The following is a 20,940-nucleotide window of genomic DNA, read 5'->3' as shown; positions in this document are numbered from 1 at the left end:
TCTTTCCCTTTGAGTAATTTATCTTTTCAAGAAACAATGTATTGCTTGCAGTTTAAATTCAGGATGTAGGACATTTATTGAAGGAAGCATACATGTTTCAGTAGCATGTAATGTGCCACGTGTGATTTTTAGAAGCATCTCATGCACACATCACATTAGGTAAAGATAAAGGGACCCCTGACCATTAGGTCCAGTCGTGACCGACTGGGGTTGCGGCGCTCATCTCGTGTTATTGGCCGAGGGAGCCGGCGTACAGCTTCCATGTCATGTGGCCAGCATGACAAAGCCGCTTCTGGCGAACCAGAGCAGCACATGGAAACGCCGTTTACCTTCCCCGCTTGGAGCGGTACCTATTTATCTACTTGCACTTTGACGTGCTTTTGAACTGCTAGGTTGGCAGGAGCTGGGACCAAGCAACGGGAGCTCACCCCGTCACAGGGATTCGAACCGCCGACCTTCTGATCAGCAAGCCCTAGGCTCTGTGGTTTAACCCACGGTGCCACCCGCATCCCATCACATTAGATTAGACTGAAGGAAATGCCAACTGCTTTAGGGATATTTCCTATTTTTTTTCTCATTTTGTTACACATTTCTGACTTGCCATCCATCATTTGTAGAACAAAACGTTAGTTTAGAAAGTAAATTAAAATCAGAACTATTGAGAAATGTAATCTAGTGTACTTTACTGCTTTTTTTTTACTGAACTTGTTGATAGTAAATAACTTTCAGCTGCTAGAGGGTGCTAAATCCCATTGATTTGACCAAAGTCCAGTTCCTCAATTAGCTCTTTGCCACATGTAAATTAGCCAAGGTGTAGTGCAGTATTAAGAAGAAACTCCTCTTGGGAGGAAAACTCACTTGGTAAAGCCACCTCCCCCATGGAATTTCTGATTGCGTTCCATTGTATTCTTGCACATAAGAGAATGGTTGCTGTTTTCCCATATAGGATAATAATAATAATAATAATAATAATAATAATAATAATAATAATAATTTTTTTAAAAAAAGACTGCTGCATCTGCAGACGCCATTACAGAGGCAGCAAAGTATTGTATATTCACAACATGGATGGTCTCGTGTGTGGAAACACAGTATATCTTTAAGAACAGACTGCACAAATATTTACCACATTCCTCTATTGAATGCACACAAATATTTATTGCACATATATTCCGACTGTCATAATAGGGGTCAGTGAATACATAAAACTGTAGAGCTGGAAAGGACTAGTGGGGTCATCTAGTCCAACCCCCATCTAGTCCAACCTTTTCACCCAACATGGGGCACAAACCCACAACCCTGGGCCTCATGCTCTCCTGAGCTATCCCACAGAATTGGCAGCCTGTTGGGCCAGAGAGATCTAGGTTTTTTAAACCCCTGCACATCCACAAAACTTAAAAGGTGACCTTGGGCCAGTTATACTATCAGTATTACCTGCCTCACATGCTTGTTGTGAGGACACAGAATAAATTAAATCATAAAGCAGCAGCAGCAGCAGCAGCAGCAGCAGCAAAGAAGGGGCACATTGCTTCTAAAGTGGCTGGCAGCATTCCTCGACTTTGCACAAGTCTCTGGGATCCTGTTGTTTCACATAGCCTGCCAGCTCTTTATCCTCATAGCACTGACATGAACATTGGGCTTTGCCATCACTCCCTGAAGCAGTCTGCCGAAGCTGAGAGGGAGAAGAACTGGAAGAAGATATTCCATAAACAGAGTTGCCAACTTCTTGTTGCCAACTTCTTCAGAGTTGCCAACAGGGCTCTTGTGCCATCAGAAATTCCCACTTCTGTTGGGATTGGATTTTTGTCTGCTTGGATTTTTGTCTGCTGCATGATACTTAAAGGCACACAAACTGTATAGCACTGGCAAATCCCAAAGATAAAAAATAGGATAGCTGGTTATATCTATTTTTCTTTAATTTCAAACATTTAAATCTGATAATAGATCATGTACAAAAAGGAGGTTTTTTGCCATCCTCTTCTGTGGCAAAAGCTCTTATTTTACCTGAAAAACTTTATCATCATCATCATCATCATTATTATTATTATTACTACTACTACCGGTACTACTACTATTTTTAAAAGACATTTTGGACAAATGCATGCAAGTCAACAGAGCACAATGCTTTTGCATGCAACTAAGTACTGGATCCAACCTGGGAAAAGGTACAAGGGGGCAATTTGCTACTGCTCTTTGAAGAACTCAGTATTTTGTTTGGGGGGTTGGTTGGTTGAAAACCTAAATTTCAGCAACCTGCAACATGGATTCAACTCAAATTTTTAGATGGATTATAGCCTCACAACTCTATTGCGCCTGTCCTGCAAAAGGTGTTGGCAAAAGTCTGGTGCTGATAATGCAAGTGTTGCAGGTTCGATCCCTGTATGGGTCAGCTGCCTATTCCTGCATTGCAGGGGGTTGGACCAGATGATCCTCAGGGTCTATTGCAACTCTAAAATTCTATGATTCTAGTAATCCCGAGATAAAAGAGTGTGGAGGATTGCAGCCTTATTTATTTTTACATGGAAGACTGGGCTTTGTTTGGACAGGGCTGAAGGAACAAGGCTGACTCACTTGTGCCCAGTCGCTGCCACTGTCAAATGTTGGTTTTCTCCGTTAAGTCCTGCATTGCAGGGGGTTGGACTAGATGACCCTCCTTCCAACTCCACAATTCTATGATTCTGGAGTCCACAGGGTATGTGAAACAGGAGGATCCCAGAGGACTGCAGAGTGCAAAGACTGCTGCCAGCCAAGTTAAAGCAGCCTGTCCCTTCATGTGATTTCATGCATAGGCGCCAACTAGGGGTATTTGGCCCCCCAATAAATTATGTGAGCCTCCCCCCAAGTTGATGGACATTGCCATTCAAATGGTGTGGATGAGCTGCATCTTGTGATCAACTGTGGGGCTTACCTGCCCCCTATATATACCGGTATATATTTGCTTTCAATATTCTGTTGGGAGCCACCCAGAGTGGCTGGGGGAACCCAGCCAGATGGGCGGGGTATAAATTCTTCATCATCGTCATCATTCTTATTCGTATTCTTATTATTAAAGTTTGCACCCGATTTCATATGATTTCAAAGGGCAGCTCCCGCCCCAATGCCAGGGGCAGATATCTGAAAACCCCGGCGACCTACACGCCCGGAGGCATCTGCCTTCGTTTCCCCCCTTGCATTTCTACCCCCCTTCATAGTCCCTCTGCGACGGGAGATTCTGGGTGCGTCTCTGGGCGACGGAGACACCCCCGGCGAGCGAGACTGTGGGCGGCGCGCTGGCCAGGCGCCGAAGACCCCGCGAACGGGGCCCCGAGCCCACCGGGGAGCCTCCCGCGCGCGGCCGCCGACCGGGTGGGGGCGGTGGGCGGTGGGAGGGGCGCGCTGGAGACCCGCCTCTGGCGTCGAAGCGCGCAGCCGCCGCAGGAGGGAAGCCGTCTCCGGCCCGCCCCGCGGTCTCCGGGGGAACGGCGGGCCGCGCCATGGAGCCGGGCGCGCGCTTCCTCCGGTCTGGCGCGGCCCACGGGGGCCGTCAGAAATGACGCTTCCGCCGCACGTTGGCAGGGGAAAGAGGTGTCCAAGGTATGTGCCAAAAACGGAGAGGAGAAGAAGGGCTTGCAAGCTGAGCGCAGCCGCCTCGGGAAGCCGCTTTCTCAGATGCATGGAGTGCGTTTCTCCGTGGGGACGGGACGCCTTCCTTCCTGGGTGGGGCGAAGAGACCGAGACCGGCCGTAGAAGGAGGCCGGCCGGGGGTGGCATTTCTGCGCCAAACCCCAACATGCGAATAGCGTCTCACACACCAGCAGTAATCGGCGAGGGTGTTTCCGGTCATTCATGTTCCAACATGCGAACATAGGCACAGGGGCGCCAACTTGAATAAAATACTTTGGGGGAGGGAAGTCAGCCCTGCCCCGCATAATCGATACATGACGCGGTGCACGCACACCATTTGAATGACAATGCCCATCAACTAGGAGTTGGTTCTTGTGCACAGTGACCCTTCTGAAATTCGAGATTAACCACATTGTGCCTCTGTTATAAAGTTGTTCCAAAGGATTATTTCAAAGACACACACCCCCAATCTGTTCCCTGGTTTATGCCAACTAGCTGCAGTTTAGCATAAATGTCTCAACCTGAGCCCTAAACTCTAGTTACTCTAACTATGGTTTATTGCAGCCATCTTCTAACCATGGTTTATGATTAATTGCAGTTTAGGAGAATGGAAGAACATCTGATAAGCCCACTGCTTGTATATGTAATGATAAACCATAGCTGTTATATCAAAATGTAGTCATGGAGATACAAGCATATCTGATTATGCTGAGAAGCTTCTTTGGAGCAAGCTGGTTTTATGGTGGCACTGGCATTGAATGTGCCTTGTTCTGCAAGTGATGCTAAAGTCATTTAGATAAGGAACTGGAGAACACTCTCTGGCAAGCTCAGCCACTTGCTGCTCGTTCACGTACATAGAATGAAGTGTTCAAGTGAGATGCTCCAGGAATGAGTGGTGCGTGGATGTGTGTGCACTAGTGAAAGCAGCCACACACACATTTATTTCTTGCGTCATTGGGAAAGCCATCTTCCACCTGGGTCACCAAGAAGCCACTCATTGTTGCTTAGCAATGGGATCTCTGTTGCCATTCACTAACCCTTTCTCACGCTCACTCCTTCTCTCCTCCCTCTCTTCTTTCCCAATCTGACTTGTAAGCTACAGGGAGAAGACAAGCAGTGCCTAAGAGATAGGAGGCCCAGTGAGAGGGACACACTATGGCAGCTACCAGTGACCCGTCACCACGCAGTAAGTGCTCCAGTCATTTGGGACTGAGGGGTGGAGATGGGCCTGTCCTTCCCTTGACTCATCTGCAGGAGTGGGCCTCACATTTGCCTGCCAGTACGAGGGGGGAAGCAGTTCTGTTGGCTCAGCAGAAATTAACCATACACTTTAGCTACTTTGTGACTAAAAATCAGCTAGCTCAAAAAGGAATATGAAAATAACTACAGTAATACTTCCAAGAACATTTGCCTTGTCTAGCGTCCATTCTGACGAACTTCCATGGCAAACTCGGAAGTACCGGAATGGGTTACTTCCGTGTTTGCCGCTCGTGCATGCACAGAAGCGCTAAATCGGGCTTTGCGCAGAAACGCAAACTGCTCTGCGCTTGCACAGACGTGGCGCTTTGCCCTGGGTCCTTTTCGGTTAGTGACCGGGGTTCCAGAATGGATCCCGGTCGCAAAACAACATACGACTGTATTTTATGTGTGTGCATTTTGTTTTGCTACTTTTGTAAGTAATAAAATTGCACTCTTTCAAGCTTTTCCACAAGGACTAAAATCCTTTTCATAAGATGAAATTGGTAGCAGTTACTTCCTATTGCATGTTTCTTATCTAAAATACAGGGCAGAGAGCTTTCTAAATTGTAATGTAATTGTGTGACAGGTGTTTATAGTGCTGGGTAGTTGAGCTGGACTCTGCAAAGCCTTTTCAAATATTTAAATATTCTGTAGCAGAGGGAACTAAATAATACAGCTGTTCCCACCTCCATATGAAATAGCCCAAAATTCAGTTGAGTGTGGCTTATGTTCATTCTAGGTTAAGAGCCACCGGCCGTATCAGACTGAAGCCCAAGTTAGCTCAGTGTTTTGTGTCAAGCAGTGGTTTCCCAAGTGCCTCTGAGAAGTTCACAAACAGGGCATGTCATGTCAGCTCATCCTTCTTTATTCCCCCCAGCATAGGTTACTTATAGAGAGAATGGACATTCCATTTACCTAATATTGTCATAGTTCTATTAATTTATCTATCTATTTTTAATATACTATAAAAAGCTGCCTTAAGTTAGTTACTTCGTTTATACAGTGGTACCTCGACTTACGAAGGCGATCTGTTCCGCGGCGCTGACTTCGTAAGTAGAATCCTTCGGTTGTAAAAGCGTCCGTTTTGCACAAGCGCGATTTTGCGCTTCTGCACATGTGCCGACTGTGCGCGCAGCGAAAAGACTTCCAGGTTTGCCGACTTCATAAGTCGAAACCTTCGGAAGTCGAGTCATTCAGATGTCGAGATACCACTGTATCTTTGATAACTGGGTGGTTTGAGCTGTTCAACATTATGCAGAGCCCTGCATAATTCAAAAGCCTGCCTTCACTACCAGTGTTAAGTCACTGGAATAAATGCAATCATCATTCCTTGTCAATGTCCCTGTGCTGTCCATTGTGGCAGTTCAACTGAGCTCCCTACGGACAGGGGTGTGTGGTGCTGCATACCAAGGTGTGAAAGAAAGTGAGGTGGGAAAACAGAACAGGAAGCTTAAGGGCTGTGCTCTTGTGCTTGCGCCATGATTCTATCACACTGAGCAGAGTGCAGATGCAAGCCCTTAGTGGACCAAATGACAGCAAGGCTAAAAAGAAGCAACTCGCTTCCCTTCAGCTCAAGGTCTAATGGGGAGTGGGGAAGTGGATTGTTCCCATACCCTTGTCAGATGACTTCTGCTGTGAGGCTCAGTCTCAGGATGATCTAGAGTCCCTCCAGAAACTTAGGAACAGCCCAGAACAACAACCAAGGAGCAGCCATGACCCTCAGAAGGACCCTCCCTGCAGAAAGGGAGCTGAGCGTCTGAAGCAGGGGCAGAACAACCCCTTAGCCCCAGGAGTGATGGCAGCTGTCATCAGAAGCAGCTCTGCTTGTGGAGTAAAGGAGCAGGAGTAGGTCCCTCAACGTGTGAAGGACTCTCTGCAGAAACCTCTAAGAGGCAACAACCAAGCTGAGGGCATGGTTCTGGAGCTCTGGTTTAGAAACCTCAGGGGGAGAGTTCTGATCATGACCTTCTGTTTCCCTGGCCCTTGGGCCGCCCCTTGCCTGATTCCTTGTTAAATTCACTGCTTGCCTGAAATTGGCCCTTGGTGAAGTTCCTTTGGAGGGAGATGGAAGGTAGTTTAGAATTTTAGGAGTAGGTCAAGAATGGACAGTAGAATATAACAGGTTGAAAGGGACCACATGATGCACAAGGGCCTAGGTTTTGTGCATATGCCCCCACCCACAAATATTCCCACCCAGATTGTTCCTGCCCTCTAGACCAGTGTGCTCCAATGCAATTGGGCTGGATGTGTTCTGATCCTGTCTATTAAGTATGTATTTTCCTTGCTAAAATGAATTGTTCCGGAAACCCACATTGGTGTCTGTGCAGGCAAGAATGCTAATTTGCTATTCTCACAGATGCGATGACTTACATGAGATTAGGAATCCCTGCTTTCTACCTGAAAGTAGATCACGTGCATAGCTAGGAGAAGGTTCCTTTTAAGATAGCACTATGTAACTTGTAACTCTACTTACAAATTTAATGTGTTCCGAATACACATTTGTAAGTCAAAAAAAATTGTAAGTCGAATCCCATAGGAATGCATTGGGAGAAAAAATTCGTAAGTCGAAGCAACCCTATCTAAAAATTCGTAAGTAGAAAAAATCCAATCTAAACTGCATCCAAGATGGCAGACGGAGCTCCGTTCGTAAGTAGAAACATTCGTAAGTAGAGTTATTCGTAAGTAGAGATACCACTGTATTCAGTATGCAACATGTCCTCACTAAATCTCTCTGCATTCTGATCTCTGCCTTCTCATGAGTGCTTTTACTCTGATTTTGGTCCCCCCCTTAAATACAATTGTTCTTGAAGGTTGGGGGTCTGCTGTCTCCCATTTTTTAAACAGTCTTGAAATGCTGATTATTCTCAAAACTTTTATTTTTGTGGAGGGGTGGTGAGGAGGAATTGTGGCATGTCCAGAACTTACTCAATGTCCCTAGGAGCCACTCAGTGTAATATTTATTTTGTTATCCTCATTCCCCATCTGACAATGTGTATTTAAAATTACATCCATAGAATGACTAACAATTGCAACAAGATACTTTCTTTACCCTTTGAGTATTGTTCATCAGTTTCCTTAGCCTTTTTAAAGGCTAAAATCCCTTGGCAAAAATCTTTCATTTCCCTTTTGTTTAATCTTTGCGGTCTCTTGGATTCAGAACGACCATTTTAATTCCAAGGCACTGGCAGTATTTTAATCCACTAATCAAGCAGACTAATAGTGAATAGAAAACAGCTGTGAATAATGAGGAAAAGGTGTTGTAGGCGACGTTAAAGATTTGACATTTATTCCCATGACAAATGCAGGAAGATGAAAACATTGTGGAGTTCGTTCTCTATTGTAGTGCTCTTGTTAAGAGGGCCACAGGGGTCTTGCCTCAGTACATTTTTATGACCCGTGGGGTTTTTAGGAGTCTGCACAAGTTCACACACAAGGAACAGTATCTGTATTTAGTCTGTCAGATACAAATCTTGATTGTAGTCCTTGGTTTTTATTTTAATGAAAGGAGAATTGTTGGCCTGTTCCTTTCCTAGCTTCAAGTGTTACTATTGCTGTAAAGAAAACTGTCCCTGAACAGACTCTCTTCATTTGTATTCCTTACATCAGTGCTCCCCAACCTTTTTATTGCCGCGGACCAGTCAACGTTTGATAATTTTACTGCGGCCCACTGAGGGGGGGGGACATTGATTGTTTATATTTTATTTAGATTGTTTTGATTTAATAGTTTTGATTTAATTTATATTTAATGTTCCTTGGGCGGCCTGGTACCAATTGATCCACGGACCGGTACTGGTCCGTGGCCTGGGGGTTGAGGAACACTGCCTTACATTATTGTTGCACACAGACATTCTTTCAGAAAAGCGTGAGGAAAGAAGTTAGAGTGGTTCCCCACCCACTGCCTATGACAAAATGGCCTGAGGATCCCACTGCCCTTGAATACATTTCATGCAGGCATTTATCAAAAGGTCCCAGAGTACAATGTTAAGATCATAATGTATGCCCCATAATGATAAAAACATAATACACAGCATAATAACAACATAATCATAATAACAGTCCCCGCCCCCTGGCATTTAACAGGCCATAGATGATTTAAATGGCTGAGGGCTTGGGTCAAGAGGAATGTTTTCACCTGGCATCTAAAGACACGTAATGATGGCGCCAGGCGAGCCTCTCTGGGGAGAGTATTCCACAAATGGGGAGCCACCACAGAAAAGGCCAATTCTCATGATGTACAAAGTTAATGTTCATGTTAATCGATTCCTACCCAATTTTGCCTCTGGCCCTGGCCACCACTGCCATGTAAACCTCCCAGCAGGAAATTTTTCTAATGGGGATGTGGCCTGTGGACTGAAAAAGATTCCCCACCCCGATGTAGCGTGATTTGGAATCAGTTTACTGGGATAGATGTTGTCTGATCCAGCAGTGCAGTTCTTAAGTTCTTAAGTGTTTGTATTCTCTGTTTTGATAGAGCAGAACCTACCAGCTAGATTGGTTAATGTACAGTCTTCCTGAGGGCCTTGGTTGCTAAACTATAAGATTTCAATAATAAAACATGTTTTTTCTTAACCTTCAGCGTCTTTTTTTCAAAATTTATTCCTCTCTAACTCTAACAAATGCTGTAAATGTTTTGAAAAGTTCTCTTAACACAGTGTCAGATTAATCTCCAGTGTGAAGATTCTTTTGTAATTTATGGGTCTTGCTCTCTCCTGTATAGGCCTGCCTCCAGCTCCCTGCACCTCGGGGACAAGCTTTGCAGAATTTTCCATGAGAGAGCGAATGAGAGAGAAACTGAAAGCTGCACGGGTGAGACTACGCTCTGGTGGTTTAGTGCTTATCAGTCTGGAAATGGAACAGGGCTGCCCTAAAACAAGGAAGAAGTGGCTGCAAATTCAAAGAAAGACAATTTCTCCTGTCAATATGACACCTGTCGTAGAGAATATACCTGACTGCACTACATTTAATGAACAATGGTGAAGCACTCGAAACAACAGCCCTCTACATGTTTACTTGGAAATAAAGCGTTCACATGTAGCAACTGGAGTAGGCCCATCCCTACAGCTGTGCTGCCTCTGACCTTTGTACATTGAGTGCAGAGATCTGAAGAGGGAATCCTTTGCATGAACAGCTTCTTGTTTATATATACATTCACACAAGCAGCACGCCCATGGGTGGTGTGCTCATGTGGAGCCCCTGTATGCAAACAGCTGTTTGTGCAAATGGTTCCCTCTTTACAACTCTGTGCCAAACTTGTGGCAGTCAGGTGTGGTGCAGCAATGGGGACTTCAATATGGAAGGGGGCTAGAATTGCAGTCCCTCTCCTGCTGCTACATGTGGATGTATGAGTAAAAGCAGGTATAGGGCTATTATTTGAAACACAATAGACATCACAAAGGTAATAGACAGAACCAGCTAATCTAGCTACAATACAAATACAAACTTGGAGACTCCCTAGCCATGCAGAGCTACCAATGGTTTCCAAACGCCTGGCAATTTGGCCTGCAAAAGGCCTGACCAAAGACCTGTGAGCTTCCTGATTTGAGGACATAGATATAGAGTCAAGAAAAGAGTAGAGTTGTTCCTCTCATCTGGGGAGAGTCCACATTGAATGCCATTGTAAATCACATTGAAGATATGAACTCCTGTGTCTGCAGAATGGGGAGCAGGGACTGAGTGGGAGGAAAGAGGTGCTATGATCCAACCAAAGCTATGTGTGGGTGAAAAAAGGCATACTAACCCCCATATACACTCCAAACCTGAACTGCATTGGAAGAATCCAAACATTATTTCTAATGTTTGCTGGGTTATTTTACATTTTTCTCTTATGGTTGTTGTCCAGAATAGTTGGATTTTGGGGCACTCCCACCACATGTAGAAATATGTGCCTGAGCTGCATCCTCTCCAGCATTTTGGTGAGGCTCCTGGGCGTCTTAGCGCTAGTTTTCTTAGTGTTAGGTACCACCTGTAGGTGATTTTCAGAATGAGTTCTTTCCTTTTTGCTGATATGGATTTAAAGGGGGGTTTAGACCACATTCTGGTCCATTGAGTGGGCCCAATCTCATAGCCTATGTTGTCTTCTCATTGTCTTTTGATTGTGTCTAGGGGTTCGTGGGATTTTGAAGTACTGTAGTATTTTATATATTGCAGATACCATCCCTTTGCCATGTCCCTTTGTCATTAGGAGGAGGTTTTCGAAGGTTGTCAGGGGCCTGGTTGCTGCTGATTTTACTGCTGGATTGTTTAAGAGGGCATGTACTGTAATTGGTGTTGTGCTAACCAGGGTATTTGGGTGTCTTCTAGTTTATCCTGTATTTCTTGTGTTGACAGAGGTTTGTTATTTTTTTTATAAAAGTCTATTAGGCGATATAAGCCTTTGGTTTGCCAGGTTTTTATCTGGAGGTTTTGTGCTGCATGGTGAAATAATTGGTGGGGGTTTGAAGCCAGGACATTGTGTTTGCAGGAGTAGCATCTGGGTAGCATTCGGGAGCTTCTTCTTCATCTGCCCTAATAGCTGCTCTGTGTGGAAGTTTTGTGTAAGCTGCCCAGCTGTTTTTTGTACTTCCTGGTTGTAGACTGTTAACAAAAAGCAGCGCATAACTAATAAAAGCTAAGATTTTCCCCTTTGTTTAGTCTAAAGCAGAAAGTGCTCTTCTGCAGGAAGCTTCAGGTCTTCATCTGCGGTCCCTGAAAAGCCTCAGAGAGAGGAAAGAACAAACTAGTTTGGAGAATGAGGTGAGCAGATTGTGAATCCCTGCATTGTTTCCCTTCATTACATCAAAATGTTTCACAAGAAAGATGGGTTGTCTGACATTCGGAAGGCTAATTTAATTCCTTTTTGACGACTTATACCAGTTCTTACTCTTATTTTTTTGTAAACCATTCCCTGTTTAGCAGAAATTGCACACAGTAACTCTGTAACACTCTGTACACTGAGTAGGATCACTAAGTTTTAGGGAATCAAATGAAAGCTGCAGGAGCTGGGACCGAGCAACAGGAGCTCACCCCGTCGCGGGGATTCAAACCATCAACCTTCTGATCGGCAAGCTCTAGGCTCTGCAGTTTAACCCACAGCGCCACCTGTGTTCCATGCATGTATATATGCACGCACAAAAACATTTTATTTTATTTTATTTAGATCCCCCCATCATTTTCCACATATTGGTTGGCCGACATGTGACAACACCTAAAATACACACCTCCCCACATTCTACCGCTCATAATTAAGGGCATGTTGGTAGCATAAATAAATTAGATCATTAACAATGTGTGTGTGCAGGTAGATGAAAGTGAACTGAGTGCAACAGAAGAGAATAAACGCAAGGTGTCAGCAAGAGTAAAGTTCCATGATTCTGTCAGAAAAGTCCAGCAAAAATCACAGGTAAGGGCTGATCTTATTTTGAAATAAAACATGAGGTGTATAATTGCAATTTAAAATACACAGGCTGAGCCCACCAGTCCTTTATGTGTACCATCTGTTATGTGCTCCTTTCCTCTCCCCAGAGAGCGATTTCTTGAGGAGTGGTCCCATCACTGGTGCAGGGGGGTGGGGAGCAAGTGGCAGGTAACCAGATCAACCATGTAGTTTGTAAAGCAGCCTGCAGTCTCTCCAATTCTTCTACATAAAGAGGCCTCCCTTCTCAACTCCAAAAGTATGCACATTCAGTATGTTTACTTCAGTATAAATGAACAAAGTAAAACAGTTTTTATTAAAAAGTAATAAACATATCAGTTGGTTGACAGTATAATCCCAAGGCTTGCTGAGCCTGCAAATACTTGCCGAGACTACGAAATATTAGCTGCTGCGTTTAATGAAAAGATTGCAAAATGTGACTTTTCAGCAGGAGAGTTGGCTGTATATGATTTGTTGTTGTTTAGTCGTGTCCGACTCTTCGTGACTCCATGGACCAGATCACGCCAGGCACTCCTGTCTTCGACTGCCTCCCGCAGTTTGGTCAGACTCATGTTGGTGGCTTCGAGAACACTGTCCAACCATCTCGTCCTCTGTCGTCCCCTTCTCCTTGTGCCCTCCATCTTTCCCAATATCAAGGTCTTTTCCAGGGAGCCTTCTCTTCTCATGAGGTGGCCAAAGTATTGGAGCCTCAGCTTCAGGATCTGTCCTTCCTGTGAGCGCTCAGGGCTTATTTCCTTAAGAATGGATAGGTTTGATCTTCTTGCAGTCCATGGGACTCTCAAGAGTCTCCTCCAGCACCATAATTCAAAAGCATCAATTCTTCAGCGATCAGCCTTCTTTATGGTCCAGCTCTCACTTCCATACATCACTACTGGGAAAACCATAGCTTTAATTATACAGACCTTTGTTGGCAAGGTGATGTCTCTGCTTTTTAAGATGCTGTCTAGGTTTGTCATTGCTTTTCTCCCAAGAAGCAGGAATCTTTTAATTTTGTGACTGCTGTCACCATCTGCAGTGATCATGGAACCCAAGAAAGTAAAATCTCTCACTGCCTCCATTTCTTCCCCTTCTATTTGCCAGGAGGTGATGGGACCAGTGGCCATGATCTTGGTTTTTTTGATGTTGAGCTTCAGACCGTATTTTGTGCTCTCCTCTTTCACCCTCATTAAAAGGTTCTTTAATTCCTCCTCACTTTCTGCCATCAAGGTTGTGTCATCAGCATATCTGAGGTTGTTGATATTTCTACTGGCAATCTTAATTCCGGTTTGGGATTCATCCAGTCCAGCCTTTTGCATGATGAATTCTGCATATCAGTTAAATAAGCAGGGAGACAATATACAGCCTTGTCGTACTCCTTTCCCAATTTTGAACCAATCAGTTATTCCATGTCCAGTTCTAACTGTAGCTTCTTGTCCCACATAGAGATTTCTCAGGAGACAGATGAGATGATCAGGCACTCCCATTTTGTTTTGAACTCCAAGGCCAAACTTACCAATTATTCCTTTTATCTCTTGATTCCCTACTTTAGCATTCCAATCCCCTATAATGAGAAGAACATCCTTCTTTGGTGTAATTTCTAGAAGGTGTTGTAAGTCATCATAGAATTCGCTAATTTCACTTTCTTCAGCACCGGTAGTTGGTGCATAAACTTGGATTACTGTGATGTTAAAAGGTCTGCCTTGGATTCGTATCGAGATCGAGATTGCATCCCAGTACGGGTTTCGCCACTCTTTTGTTGACTATGAGGGCCACTCCATTTCTTTTACAGAATTCTTGCCCACAGTAGTAGATATGATGGTCATCCAAACTGAATTTGCCCATTCCTGTCCATTTTAGTTCGTTGATGCCCAGGATGTCAATATTTATTCTTGCCATCTCATTTTTGACCACATCCAGCTTACCTTCATTCATGGTTCTTACATTCCAGGTTCCTATGCAATATTTTTCTTTACAGCATCGGACTTTCCTTTCGCTTCCAGGCATATCCGCAACTGAGCGACCTTTCGGCTTTGGCCCAGCCGCTTCATCAGCTCTGAATCTACTTGTACTTGTACTCTTCCTCAGTAGCATGTTAGACACTTTCCGACCTGAGGGGCTCATCTTCCAGCGTCATAACTTTTATATGCCTGTTGTATATAACTCCATAGAGTTTTCTTGGCAGGGATACTGGAGTGGCTTGCCAGTTCCTTCTCCAGGGGGATCACGTTTAGTCAAAACTCTCCACTATGACCTGTCCATCTTGGGTGGCATGCACGGCGTAGCTCATAGCTTCTCTGAGTTATTCAAGCCCCTTCGCCACGACAAGGCAGTGATCCATGAAGGTGCTGTATATGATGCACAAGTTCAAATATTTTGGTTTGGAGTGTACAAGTTTTTTAAATAAAAAATCTGTGGGAAGCAATTTGTGTTTTTGTACTGTAAACCACCCTGTGATCCTCTCATGAACAGTGGTGTAAAAATACAAATAAAATTTTTTTTTACTGTTTTGTTTGCATTGAAATATTACACTGTGAAACTGATCTTTAATTACCTTTTCCCCATTCGTTCCAGACTAGTTATCCTTCTTCTGAAGAAGCCTATAATTTCTTCACTTTCAATTTTGGTCCTGAACCAGAAAGTGTTATGGGTGAAATGCAAAACAAGACTGAGGGTGTGTTGAATATAGATGGCAAGGAGAGGGAAAATCAGGAATCTACACTCAGCCCCCGAGAAGAACAAGAAGAAAATGAAATGGTACTAATGAAATTATGTGTCCCTAGCTCTTTAGGCAAGGTTTTAGTGTTAGTTATTTGTTTTGTATGGTATATAAAACTTGAAAGTGTGCAGCCACCAGCTGATGGGCAGCAGAATCCTATCTATATGACTATTTGACTTGTCCTTGCATATTGAACTTAATGGTACATCTGACATTGAAGCACATAATGTTCACCAGCCCAGACTTTTGTCTGAAACTCTGGTGATGCACCACAAGAAAGTGTGGGCAATGCTGACCTAGTGGGGCCAATATTCCGACTTTGTAGTTTCCTGAGAACAGGGTGATATGTGCCTTTGCGCTGAAGATGCTTGAGCGTCATCCAAATTATGAGTGGGAACTTTTTACTATACCAGCAATGCAGTGGCTGAAAAAAAACATTTGCATATGCAGACCTATGAAGTATGGTGTCGTTTGTCTAGGGATTGTGATGAAAACTTTTTTTTTTAATGTTTGCTTGTGAAATGCAGGAAGAAGAGGAGCATCTTGTTCATGAAAAAGAGGATGATGACCTATTCCTTATAGAACACACAGCCCCGGACTTCCTAGTGACTAGACCTGCAGAATATGAAAGCTACTCTGTACGCGTGCAGAGAGAGAGAGAAATATTGTTCATCCCAAGTATGCTAAGAGGTATGCCTGGCATATTTTTACAGTGAGGTTTTGTGTGTTATTCTAGTTGTTAATGTGCCACTTGTAGTTGCAATAATTATCAGTTGAGCTTATGGGTCTATAAGTAAAGGACAGGTTTTCAGAATGATTGGAAGATGAAATAATTCAAGATATATTTGGTGTACAACAAAACAATTTTGAAATGCTCTAGGTGGGTGGTTTGTCTCCTACATTGTCAAGGAAACATCCATTCAGACCTTGACCTGCCAAGAACAAAATACCTGTCATTAATCTCTGTTGGCTATCACTTCTCAAAAACTAAATGTACCCAATACTGCAGTCCAAAGCACAGTTAACATGGAAATAGTTTAAATACCCTCTATTTCTTTATTTTTAAATTCAAAATCAGAGAGCCAAATCACAGTGAAAGTAAGAATATGGTTAGGTATGTAATTTACTGATGGTATGGAAGTGCCATGATAAGCTGTAACTTCATAAAGGATTTTATTTTTGCTGTTGCTGCAGAATTCAGAGGGGTGGTACTAAGTGGATGTGGTTGCAATGTAGAACTGAAGCTACAAGACCAAGACTGATGAAGGGCCAAAAAAATCAATGTCAGGGCACATATTTTGTATGGAAGAGGTCACAGATTCTCCAGACAGATTCGGGAAAGACTGCTGTCTGTGCCCCTGGAGAGGCACTGCAAGTCGGCATAGACGATTGTTTCTCAAACTTGGGTCTCCAGCTTTTGTTGGACTACAACTCCTATCATGCCTAGCTAGCAGGATCAGTGGTCAGGGAAGATGGGAGCTGTAGTCCAAAAACTGCTGGAGACATAAGTTTGAGAAACACTGGCATAGACAAAACTGAGCTTGATTGACCAGTGGTCTGACCTAATATAAAGCAGCTTCCTGAGTTCCTAATTTGTTTTAGAGACAGATTGGAATAACCATTGACATTTCTTTTTTCAAGGGAAGTGCAGTTGTCTTACTGTAACTGAAGATTTTTTTAAACCGGATAAACCTAACTTTTAAGGGTTGTATCCATTTAAGTCCTAGGGACCCAGGTGGCACTGTGGTTAAACCACTGAGCCTAGGGCTTGCTGATCAGAAGGTCGGCGGCTCGAATCCCTGTGACGGGGTGAGCTCCTGTTGCTTGGTCCCAGCTCCTGCCAAACTAGCAGTTCGAAAGCACGTCAAAATGCAAGTAGATAAATAGGAACCGCTACAGCGGGAAGGTAAACGGCATTTCCATGTGCTGCTCTGGTTTGCCAGAAGTGGCTTAGTCATGCTGGCCACATGACCTGGAAGCTATACGCCGGCTCCCTCGGCCAATAATGCGAGATGAGCGCGCAACCCCAGAGTCGGTCACGACTGGACCTAATGGTCAGGGGTCCCTTTACCTTTACCTTTATCCATTTAAGTCCTACTAAGAGAAGAAGACCCATTGAAATTAACCGTGTTAAATCAGTCATGCCCATTAATATCAATGTGTCTGCTCTGAGTAGGACTAAGATTGTATGCAACACCCTAAATCTTCCAAACTCCTCAATTCCATTTTAGGTCTGTTACAAACTGCAAACTGGAGCCTTCAGGATGTGCAGACATTTACATAGATGTATGCCCTGCCCTGTGGGCATCTTAAAATTATTTGAACTCATGATGCTATATAGAACAGTAAAAATACATTAAAATTACAGCACTCTCTCTCTCTCTCTCTCTCTCTCTCTCTCTCTGTCTTTCTCTTTCTCTTTCTCTCTCTCTCTCTCACACACACATCCAGCCTGAAGAATTGTTCTTGTTTAAAAAAAACCTCACTATTTTTTGTGGTGGTTGGTCCTAAGAAAAGATAGTTTTGGCACCAGTTATTCCCTTCATTTTTCTGAAAAAATAAGGTTTAATTGCTCAAGGTTTGTGTATACTTTTGCATTTTTCTTCTTTGATGATTCTGACCCATCAATTTTCACAGCAGATTATTAAGGTAGATAGCTCAAAAGCTATTAAAATGTATTTCTTATTCATCTCATTTAGATAGACTTAAGGACACCTAGAGTTACAGTTCTCAGCCATGTGCTTGGATCATTCACTACTTCTGCCTTGAGTTCTCTGTCTGTAATATGGGTATAGCAACTCCTCTCAAAGCTAAATATTGCAAAGAAGAGTGCATGTAGAAAGCGCAACACATAATGGCAACATTAATGGACTAGTGGCTAATAGTATGTTTGTCTACTGTGTGTCTCTTGCTTTTAGTGCCTGCCTCTCTGAAGGTACCAGAAAATATGCAGCCAAGGTACCTTGAAGATGAAGGTCTGTATACAGGAGTGCGTCCTGCTGTGTCACTGTCAAACCAAAATATTGTAGAGAACAGGATTCTCAAGCAGGAACAGGTAAAATTGTCCTCTACTTTTTTCTCATTTTGGTGCCAACTTTTTGGGAGGCATCTACAGTACCTTGTGATTTTAGAATCATAGAGTTGGAAGAGACCACAAGGGCCATCCAGTCCAACCCCCTGCCAAGCAGGAAACACCATCAAAGCATTCCTGACATATGGCTGTCAAGCCTCTGCTTAAAGACCTCCAAAGGAGACTCCACCACACTCCTTGGCAGCAAATTCCACTGCCGAACAGCTCTTACTGTCAGGAATGACTCACTCAAGCAGTGCCTCACTACAGCATCATAAAAGTTAATGCAGACGGAAGGTTCCTTCACACAATGCAGGAAAAGATGTGGCCTCGTGATTTTCGGTGGCTAGGTGATCCTGTTACGTTGAAAGGGGTCCCTCGTCTGCAATCCAGCCTAGGGGCCCTTGAGGTTAATCCATGTGAGCTGTGTCACTTTCATTTTAGCCTCAGACTTCAGGATTTCAAATGGCTGGATTTTCATTTTCTTTCCCTTTTAACAAAACTTCCGTTTCCCTGGTAATGGGGAAGGTGTTGTGTGTTGCAGGGTGAACTAAATATTCTTACAAATCTATGCAAGATCTCATGGCAGAATTATTTAAACAACATAAATGCGTATGGCATAAGTGCTGAAAATCAGCTGCATGTGTGTCTTAAATTAATCGACAAAGTGAACGACAGGCAACTGGTTGTTTCCTTTGAGGTTTTCAGAATGCAGATATGGAACTTGACAGCTGGTCAGACTGTATTTTAAACATTTAGCTATCTTTAACCATGCAGTCTGATCTATTTATTTTTTAATAAAACAATGAACACGATTTGTCTTTGTATGGGCAGAGTTGTCAGTCAGTGCTACCTGAGCCCTGCTGAAAGCACAGGCACAGAGTTCAACAGTGCCTCAAGTACTGTGTGCCAGACAAAAGGAAGAGCTATGGGGGGGATAGAACATTTGTTCCTGTTGTGCTGTGTGTGTGGCAATCCCTAAAGGAACAAAGCTCTATGGGGTTTTCTGCTGATCCCTTTGTGGGTGGGTAGTTAATGCCCGCATGGAAGTGTGCAGTGCCCAATGTTGCATATCCCATTGCTTTAAAAGTACGTTACTTAATTTTGGTGACGGACACATGAATCCTGGATGCACACACCTTGCAGGATCACAGCTACTATTTAACCTATTAAAAAGCCTTTCTAAGCTACGCAATATCTACAAAATCTGGACAGTGCCCAGAAATAAAAGCATAAAAGCTTTGAAATGGTTATCATAAAAACAGATTTAGTAATTTGTCTATGACTCAGCAGGGAAAGGCTGTACAAAAAGAGATGACTTTGCAAGATGTCTGAAGCAGCTGAGAGATGATGTTTGGCAGAGGGAAGGGCATGGCGGAATGGAGGGGTAATGTGATGGAAAGTCACTGGACTTCCATTTACTGAAGAATTCTTTAATCCTGCAAGATAGTTTTGAGTGAAGTACAGGCATTTTTATTGTCTTCTGTTGTTTGTAGGGGAAAAGGTGGTTTGGAGATGATGGCCAGATTCAGGCTTTGCCCAATCCAGTTAAACAGTCTCTTACTAGACCTCCAATATTCCCAGTGGAGGACGGTAAAGAACCAGAGCTGGTGACATTTTATAAAAAGGTGAGTTTGTTACTACCTCTTACTGATCTGTCAGAGTAGTGTGGCTTATTGTATTAAGAAGATTAAATTATTCTGGCTTAAAAGACTGGGCAGTCTATTTAAACAGACCCCAACTCCTCCTGTGCAATTGGTGTAGCTTCACATTCAAGCTTGTGGAACTGATACTACTCTAGGCTCCGAAGCAATGTATTGAAATGTGTCTGGTTTGGCGCTGGCTCACACTGACTTCAGGAGCATAAGCCAAGAATGAGGCTAGGATTTGTAAGCACAATTCAGCTCAGATGACATATTTTGTGACCTTGAGTGTACATAAAGATTTCTGTACACCTTGTGCTTGCAGTCTCTCTGCTTTACTAATTTCTGGGATTTTGTGGCAGATGAATTGGGTGTACAACCAAAGTTTCATGTTAAGTTTTGCATATGATAGGGTGGGTAAGGCAGACACATATTAGCCCTAGATTCATTTATTCCTCCCCTGCCTCCTTTCTTTGCGTGCTGACTTTGGTGCTGCAATCCTTGCCAGTTAAACCAGTGTTTCCCATTTCATGCAATACAGTAACTCCAGTTTAACGTTGGTTTGCTAACAGGGAACTTATACCACGTTCCTGGTTGGTAAATTGTCATTAAACTAGAGTTCCTAATTTTGGAACTCAGTTTCAAACAGTGTTGCAGTACTGAAGCCAGTGTATGAGGCGTGGGGAAGAGTGAGGCTCAACACTCATTTCCAGCTTTTTCCACACAAAAGGTGGTAAACATATATCATCAGTCCTGGAAGCGTTCCAAGTTAAACCCCTAGCACAGTTATTATATGGGGCTCAGATTTGGACAGGCGCTCACCTTGGATCTAAGAAAACTGTCCAATCCAAGTTCTTAAGGCAAATTTTCTCTGTACCACCCCGTGTCCCAAACGCATCATCGCGCCTAGAGGCTAATCTTCCCTCGGTAGAATTACGGATCTGGCGTAGGACACTCGACTACAGTATTGGCTTTCCCTAAACTCAGATCCCCCTGGTTTAATATCCCTAGTGCTGCAAGATAGCCACAAGAGCACCTGGACTAAAATTGTCTATCAAAAACTTCACTCTTGTGACAGGTAGGTAGCCGTGTTGGTCTGAGTCGAAGCAAAATAGAAAAAAATTCCTTTAGTAGCATCTTAAAGACCAACTAAGTTTTTATTTAGGAATGAGCTTTAAACCACTCTTGTGGTTTAAGCTGTACGCCGGCTCCCTCGGCCAATAACGCGAGATGAGTGCCACAACCCCAGAGTCGGTTACGACTGGACCTAATGGTCAGG

The 20,940-nt window shown here is 43.6% G+C and overlaps 1 protein-coding gene across 4 annotated transcripts in view; it reads left to right on the top strand.

Moving 5' to 3' along the window:
- The first annotated feature begins 3,443 nt into the window (after positions 1-3,443).
- CC2D2A (coiled-coil and C2 domain containing 2A) overlaps positions 3,444-20,940 on the top strand; it is a 54,243-nt gene continuing 36,746 nt past the window's right edge. For 2 of the 4 annotated variants that reach the window (XM_088657303.1, XM_060279080.2), the window contains exons 1-9: positions 3,444-3,573; positions 4,706-4,789; positions 9,560-9,648; positions 11,473-11,574; positions 12,119-12,220; positions 14,804-14,986; positions 15,476-15,638; positions 17,867-18,003; positions 19,515-19,646. In XM_088657303.1, the coding sequence (XP_088513429.1) occupies positions 4,759-4,789; positions 9,560-9,648; positions 11,473-11,574; positions 12,119-12,220; positions 14,804-14,986; positions 15,476-15,638; positions 17,867-18,003; positions 19,515-19,646 (939 nt within the window). In that variant the 5' untranslated portion in view covers positions 3,444-3,573; positions 4,706-4,758. Of the gene's footprint in view, positions 3,574-4,699; positions 4,790-9,559; positions 9,649-11,472; positions 11,575-12,118; positions 12,221-14,803; positions 14,987-15,475; positions 15,639-17,866; positions 18,004-19,514; positions 19,647-20,940 lie in introns of all 4 variants that reach the window. The other 2 variants (XM_060279081.2, XM_060279079.2) reach the window with 1 other exon arrangement.

The sequence above is a fragment of the Zootoca vivipara genome, chromosome Z1 (assembly GCF_965207765.1).
Source record: "Zootoca vivipara chromosome Z1, rZooViv2.hap1.1, whole genome shotgun sequence".
Classification (NCBI taxonomy): Eukaryota; Metazoa; Chordata; class Lepidosauria; order Squamata; family Lacertidae; genus Zootoca; species Zootoca vivipara.
Note: the sequence above shows the minus strand (reverse complement) of the source record. Positions and strands in the feature narration are given on the sequence as shown.